This window comes from Trichechus manatus, unplaced genomic scaffold (assembly GCF_000243295.1).
Source record: "Trichechus manatus latirostris isolate Lorelei unplaced genomic scaffold, TriManLat1.0 scaffold00008, whole genome shotgun sequence".
NCBI classification, from domain to species: Eukaryota; Metazoa; Chordata; class Mammalia; order Sirenia; family Trichechidae; genus Trichechus; species Trichechus manatus.
In genome coordinates this window covers 14,397,582-14,405,644 of record NW_004443944.1, presented here as the reverse complement: position 1 = coordinate 14,405,644, position 8,063 = coordinate 14,397,582, and the positions used below count along the sequence as shown (strand labels likewise).

The 8,063-nt window shown below is 42.8% G+C and overlaps 1 protein-coding gene across 2 annotated transcripts in view; it reads right to left on the bottom strand.

Annotated features, from left to right (window-relative positions):
- Window positions 1-794: 794 nt before the first annotated feature.
- Window positions 795-8,063, bottom strand: part of UBE2V1 (ubiquitin conjugating enzyme E2 V1) — a 29,270-nt gene continuing 22,001 nt past the window's right edge. For both annotated transcript variants that reach the window (XM_004370251.3, XM_023743017.1), the window contains exons 3-4: window positions 2,202-2,327; window positions 795-952 (exon numbers count right to left, since the gene is read on the bottom strand). In XM_004370251.3, coding sequence (XP_004370308.2) covers window positions 806-952; window positions 2,202-2,327 — 273 coding nt within the window. In that variant the 3' untranslated portion in view covers window positions 795-805. The remainder of the gene's footprint in view (window positions 953-2,201; window positions 2,328-8,063) is intronic.

Sequence of the window (8,063 nt, the reverse complement as noted above, 5' to 3'; positions counted from 1 at the left end):
TAAATGAGGGAGGTCAGAGACTCTTTCCAGCCTTGCCTGATGGCTTCTGGCCAAAGCAAGGAAGTGTCATGGACAGTGTGGGGTGGTGACGGTGCAGGAAGGGACTTTGGGAGGAGGAAGGAAGAAGCAGCACCCCTCGATCAGGTGTGGGGAGAGAAGATATGGGGAAAGCCCTGAATTCCTCAGCAAAGGCCAATTTCAGAGGGGAGCAGAGGGGATTACAATCTAGGCTTCGGCCAAGGGTGGCAGTGGAAGAGTGGGGAAGGACGATGGCTTGGAATGGGGGGCATTACTTAAGCACCCCACACACCCAGCAGTAGTCCCATAGGCTGCGACCTGAAACCTTCACATCTATTCTAATAAGCCACCCCAAACTGGAGGGCTGTTGCAGGGAGACAGGGATGAAGGCGAGGGGAGGGGAAAGGGGAGAAGGCAGAGACCCCAGGCCATGTAATCAGCAGCAAGGTGATTGTGTGATGTGTCTTTTCACAGTTGAGTTAGATGTGCCCCACCAGTTATGATGGGAATCAATTTAAATATACTTTCTTGATCCCAGGAGTTCAACTACATGGACAGTGGTTACACTTGACAGGATGATTTGTTATAGCACAACTTATATATTTCAAATGGACAAAAAATTAATATCATTTACAGTATCTTAAGATAAACTGACTTTGAATGGAGGTTCCTTTCCAGTACTTTGAGGTCTACAAGACGTATCTAGAAAATTTACTACCGTGGAAAATGAAGACTGCTTAAATCGAATGGGGGGGGGGAGGGGAGGGCCTGTGGTTTTTCTTGTTGATTAATTACTGTAACACTGTCCTTCAGGCGGTTGGGGGAGTTTCATATTTTCTTTCGACATCATTAGGCGCCGAAGCTCTTGCAGGACAACTTTGATGCTATATGAATTCTGCCATTTTGCTAGCACTGATATGGCTCTTGGGTCCACCTACAAAACAATACAAGAACAAGTAACCGTCAGGCTCTCAAACAAAAGAAGAGCGGCCTACTGGGGTTAAGCTACAGTACAAACTTGAGTCAAACGCATCTGTTCAAGTCTAACATGCAGAATCCCTGCATATACCCTCCCTCTAGTCATCCTGTTTTCTCCCTTTTGTCCCCCAAATCCTCACTGTTCGGGAAAAGTCAAGTCACTTTTAGAATCCTAGAGGGATGGTCCTGACACTTGGTAAGACTTAACCCATCTCAATCTGGCTCGAAAACAATGACCTGCTCCCCGATCAGCTGCTGCCCCTGGCCGACGATAAAGATATGCAGGTAGGGGGCGAGGGAGCCAAGGCACGGGGTGGCCGGGACCCACACTGTATGACAGGGCCTGCACTGAGCCACATTCTCTCAGGTTAGTGCAGCATTTCCAAAGCCTGAGTCATGTTCTGGGTTCCTGACTTTAGGCGGCGCTCAACACCACAGAACACAGTGATGAGGCTCGGCTCTTCTGAACATCTCAAAGACAAAGGCTCAGTGTGACGCCATTGTGTGTTATCACCCCTTTAACAATCGCTAGAAGGAACCCTGGTGGCACAACAGTTAAGTGCTGCTAACCAAAAAGGTCAGAGGTTTGAACCCACCAGCTGCTCTGCTAGAGAAAAATGTGGCAGTCTGCTTCTGTAAAGATTTACAGCCTAGGAAACCCTATGGAGCAGTTCTACTCTGTCCTGTTGGGTCACTGTGAGTCAGAATCGACGGCACACACTTGTTACTCTCCCTTTTGAACAAGAAAGAAGTAGGCCTTAGGCTGAAAGCCTCTGGCAAGCAACACAGGGAGTAAGAATTTCTTGTTTGTTTTTATAACATTTATCATTGCCTTCTTATGACAAGTGATACTGGTTTTCTATTTACGGTAGCGAAAATAAGTTTAAAAGGGAAGGCCATTAAAGGAAAAGATATTATGTACCAGTGGTACACAAATAAGGCCGAGGAGGTAAAGGTGACTAACACTAGTTGGCTGCGTGACCTCGGGCGGTCCGGAGTAAGTGCTGTCTGAGTGATGGTTAAATATAATTAGCAAACAGGTCTATACCTCAAATCTGCTAACATCCATACTGTGATATATTTTATTATCAAATAACCAATAAACATATATATGTGATCAGGCCCAGTGAAAGTACCCCTGATGTTAAAAGTACAAAGCAATTCTCAACCCCAAGGAACAAGTGGAGCCAGAAAAAACAACTTACCACTCCATTAGAACTATTAACTCCATTCATATTAATTTTTGTTACAAATCTTACAAAGGGGGGTGCTTCTGGGTATTTAGGTCCACATTCTATTTTAAGGCTGTATATCCGGTTTTCATAAATTGTCTGAGGAAAAAAAAGGGTACAGAGATGTTAGGCAAAGGTTGGACTCCCAATTACAAAGAATTCATAAAGGTACAATTTCAGAAACCCCATTTATTCCTGACTGCAGAACTGGTGTGTCTGCTTCCATTATACAAACTTGCTTGCTATTGACGAGTTATCATTAACTAGTTCTTACACTAGTTTATGTGAATTCTGGGCTTTGGGGGAATAAAGAAAAGACAGAAAATTTTAAGCTAGTATCCCTAAAGGGTCTTGTGTGGCAAGTTACTGCTTCTGTGCAGACAGTGACATCTAGTGGTCTTTGGCAGAATAAATTGCAGAGAATGTGATTGAAAACATTGTTTAAACAGGGGCCTGTCCCCAACAAAAAGCTGAAATACATTTTAAGATTCACAAGGCATTCGTGAATACCCATAGAAACTTCTACTACCTACTTAACAGGAAACCCAAACTATAACAACCAAAACTCATCTCTGGATTTCCACCCACCCTCAACCTGCTCCTCCCCAGTAAGTGGCACCACCACCTACTCAGTTGGTTAAAACAAAAATCCAGAGGACAGCCATGATTCCTCTTCCCTCACCTCCAATCTTCCAACCATCAGAAGGTCCCATTGCTCCTACCTCCAAGAAAGCTCACATCCACCCAATTTCCTCTATCTCTTCAACTTCCAACCTCATCAGTGCCAGCCACCCCAGTCACCTCACCTGAACCACAGCAAGTCTCTCTCTCTTGCTCCGCTACAGTCTGCTCTCCACACAGCAGCCTGATTGGAAACTCTGCCAGCTGACTCCCTTGTTCAAGCTTAACCCCTCCAACGGCTTCCTGGTAACCTGAGAACGAAGCCTAAGTTCCCAGATCTGACCCTGTCAACCCCTGACTTCTCCTGTTCTCCTCCCTTCCACGTTCAGCCTGTCTGGGCTCCTTAATTCTCCTCAAACACGCCAAGACACGAGCTGCTCCCCACGCCCTGCAGCAATCTGGCTCAAACACACACCCTCTCAAAGAAGTCCAGCTGACAAGTATTAGTCCCCTCTCACGAAACACAAAACAAGGAGGGCAGAGGCCACAACAGGGCCCTCAACACAACTAGCAATCAAAAGTTTGTTGAATGGATGAATATTACTCTTTACAATTTTATAAAACGAACACCTAGCTGCAATTAAGGTGTTTCCTCAGAGAAAAAAATTCACCCAGTAAACAGAACAAGTAGGAAACAAACAAGGGCATGATTTACATACAGATTTATGGACAATATTACAAAAGGTCTATCTTTAGCACCTAGCACAGTCTCTACCAACTTCTACATACTTAATATATATCTGCTGAATGACGGGCCCCACATTCATCTCTCTGGCTGTGTCCAGCATTCATGCTCAATGATTTTGTCACAGAATTTCTTATATAAAAAAGCCAGGCATAATTTCCCTTTTTTGGGACATAGGATTGTGGTAATTATTAAAGTCACAAAGTCTTTCAAAATCTTTGATACCACATTTTGGAGGCTCTGACATACCAATTTATTCATCTGTCAGTATGTCATGCAGCTTATCTTTGTTGGTTTAAGATTTCACTGATCATTCTATTAACAATAGTGTCAAAATGATTAAGAAGGTGAGTGATTTATTACATACACTAAATCTAAACAATACTCAGCACCATAAAGTCAAATTAAAAACATCTACACTCTGACCAATTAAACAGAAAAAAGAAATGTCGGGAATTTCTGACCACTATGTTCAACTGCCAGGTTCATGGGCACACAGTAAAAAAATGTGTTAAGTGATCTGACAGACACCTGAAGGGTCACTAAAAAGTCCATAACAAGACCTTCTTTTGTAGAAAACAGGGTTTCTGGTTTTTCTCTTCTATTTTGTTCAGGAGTGCTCCAGGGACCTGCTAAAAAGGTTTCAGTGAAGAAAGGAAATGTGCCTGCAGGAGAATTGCTGGAATATTCTGTCTCTGTGAGGAATACTGCTCTTAAGATTCATTATTTGATCATGAAACAAACGTTTTCCACTCTGTTGATGTGGCTTAGACTTTGTGGGGCAATTTGGCAGTGCCTATCAAATGCACCACAGGTGTGCTTAGACCAGCAAGTCCATTTCTTGGAATTTCCTTCAGACAGACTCATATTTGTGTATAAAAGTGTGAAGCATTGTCCGCAATAGCAAAAATAATTGTAAACAACCTAAATATCTACCTGCAAGGGACTGGGTAAATAAAACATTCATATAACCCGGAAACTCTGCAGCCTTTTCAAAAGCTGAGGCCCAACTACACACACCCACACCCACACCCACCCACAAGCCTGCCAAGACTGCTCTTGGTAAAGCAGTCAAGTTGCAGAATCTGTTGCAAAAGACCTCTTTAAAGTGTTAAACAGCAAAGATGTCACTTTAAAGACTAAGGTGCGCGTGACCCAAGCTATGGTATTTGCAATCGCCTCATATGCGTGTGAAAGCTGGACAATAAATGTATAAGGAAGACCAAAGAACTGATGCCTCTGAATTATGGTGTTAGTGAAGAACTACTGAATATACCATGGACTACCAGAAGAATGCACAAATCTGACTTGGAAGAAGTATAGCCAAAATGCTCCTTAGAAGGAATGATGGCAAGACTTCATCTCACTCACTTTGGACATGTTATCAGGAGGGACCAGTCTCTGGAGGACATCAGGCTTGGTAAAGTAGAGGGTCAGCAAAATAGAGGAAGACCTTCAATGAGATGGACTGACAGTGGCTGCAACAATGGGCTCAAGCACAGCAACCATTGTGAGGACGGCGCAGGACCAGGCAGTGTTTCATTCTGTTGTGCATAGGGTCGCTGTGAGTCAGAACCGACTCGACGGCACCTAACAACAACATCCCATTTCTATAAAGGGCAGGCACCTTCCTCCAACCCTGGGGATATTGATGTACACACAGGCTGTTTCATCTATTAGGTACTACAGGCCCAGGGTCCAGAGATCACAAGCTTTTTTCCTGGGCCTAAAAATACATGAGACAAAGGAAAAATGTAGTTTGCAGAGTCCCAGCCCCAGCATCCAAAGCAAGGTATAGAAAGGTGGATTTGGAGCTTAATCCCCAGCATAGTCTACTCCTCTGCCTACTCAGCATCTGTACACACCCTTCTACACACATTCCAACTTACAACAGTAGTACCTTTTGCTTCTACCTGACAAGATGCAACCATCCTTCATACAGACAGACACTTTCCCTCTTCCTACCAGTCGTGGTAGCCCTCTGAGTGAGCCGTAGTACCCATCTCTAGGCAATATTAATAATTCATTTCTCTAATTCTATAACCTAATGACTAATTTGTCAAGTTAAACACACTGTCCTAACGTGAATTAAAAAGGACAAAAGAGGCACTTGCTCCTCCCCATCTGCTGGCTGTTCCTGTCACGTCACTTGAGCATTGGTCCCTCGCCTAGGTGGCAGCAGGAGCTGGTTCTGGTCTCCAGCATCTCTCAGCACTCTCCAGCTGGCCTCACTGTGCCCCCACAGGTGCCAGCAGCAGAGGGTGACTCACTCTCTGTCAAGTGCTAGGTTCTTTGAGCACCAGGGGTGGTGACTGTTTTCTGCAATGTTATCTTTGCGCTCCCTCAGGATGCCCCGATTTGACCATCTCCCTATACCATCTCTGTTGAAATATCTAGTATGGTTTCTAATGACTGATACAAAGAGTGAAGGAGGACTCTTATTCTGTGTAGTCTGTATTGTTTGAAATTTTTCTGAGAATATACAGGTAGTCCCCAACTTATGATGGGGCTCCGTTCTGCTGATTCCGTCAAGTCGGTTCTGAGGTAAGTCGAATACCTCTTTTTTTTTAAAGTTTTCATTATTATTGCCTTTTATTATCAGTATCTTTATAAATATGATCTTTGTCTTTCGGGATTAGACACATTACATATAAACAGCTGAGAGTGAACATCTGAGAATGATAACATCAGCAAATTAAGCGCTGCAACACTGTATGTAGTACATATTACTGATGGCAAGATGTACCAAAAAACAAAAACAAACAGTCCTAAGTGCGGTTTGTCATAACTCGAATACATCAGAAGTTGGGGACTACCTGTATTCACATACCAGTCATATAACTTAAAACTTTTAAGAGACAGGTCAATACGTGCTGGTAAGGAAAAATGTCCACCACCTATTAACTGGAATAAAAAATGAACATAATGGTATACACAGTAAGGTCTCATTTTTATTAACTAAACATATGTACTTATCTTTGTGCAGCCACAGCAAAAGCCCGGGGAAACATGCTACACACTAACTTAACAGTTCTCATTCTCTGAAGAGTAGAATAAACTGGGGAGATGATCACTTTCCTCTTACTTCATACACTTCTGTAATTATGTTTTGTTCTTTTTACGCAAGTGTGTAGTATTTTTGGGCAAGTATGTGTATAAACGCCTAGGCTCTAACTCACACATAAAACCACTATCTTGGGGAACCCCAGAGGCATAACAGTGCTTCTCAACTGGGAAAATTTCTGCCCTTCCCTTCCAGGGGACATCTGGCAATGTCTGGAGACACCTATGGTTCTCACAACTAGGGTGGTGGTGGTGTTGCTAGTGGCATCTGGTGGATAGAGGCCAGGGATGCTACTAAACATCCTACAACGCACAGGGCAGCCCTTCACAACAGAGAATTGTCCAATATGTCAATAGCGCAACTACTGAGAAACGCTGCTCTACAACCTGACCACTGTCAGCATCCCTGTAGTCAGAGCAGAAATACTCCATGTCTAATGCTGCGGAGAGCAGATGTTTACCAGGAATTCTGTACGGGGCACCTGAGTGGGAAGCTTTGTTTTTAGGTTTGGAGGACCTCCTTTTCTTTCAAAAAGAAGAAGAAAAAAAAGGACTCAAATAGCTAACATACACATATGATTAAAACATACTCACAAAGTACAAAAAGGGATACGGTAAAAAAAAAAAGTCTCCTCTCCACCTCCATTCCCAGTCCCCCAGGTCCCTTCTGAAGAAGGCAATCACTGTCATCAGCTTCTTTTATGTTCTTCCAAAGGTATTCTAAGCACACAGAAGCATAGGTTTATATATAATCTCTTCCTCTCCCCCTTCTCCTCCTCTGGCCCCAAGTGGTAGCATACTATTTATACTGTTTTGTATCTTTTTTTTTCCACTTAAATATTATCAAGGAGATTATTCCATTCCAGCACATACAAATCTGTCTCATTCTTTTCAGCTAAACAGTACATAATATAGTCTATTGATAGCATAAAGTTGTTACCAATATTTTGCTACTACTGACAATGCTGCAAGAAGTAATTTTGCACACACAGGCCTTTGGGCAATACATTCAAGAAAAGCTGGAGAGTAAATTCCTAGCAGAATTGCTAGATCGTATGGTATATGCCTTTTAAATATTGATGGAAGATGATTTTGAGTAAACAATAACAAAAATATATTTGGGAGACTACTCAAGTGGCCAATTTAGATACTTTAATGACTGTGTCAATATTCCAGATGCACGCATAGCACATACCTTGTATCTGTTAATCATAAAAAAAAAGGTTGGTCACAGGAAGTACCTAGAAGCAAACAGTTCCTTTTATGACTGTTTTTAACCTTGAAAAGTTAGGGTAATCAAAACTATAAAGGGTAAAAAGACAGGCAATAACAAGTGTTAGCAAGGATGTGGAGAAATTAGAACCCTCATACGCTGCTGGTGGGAATATAAAATGGTACAGCCACTT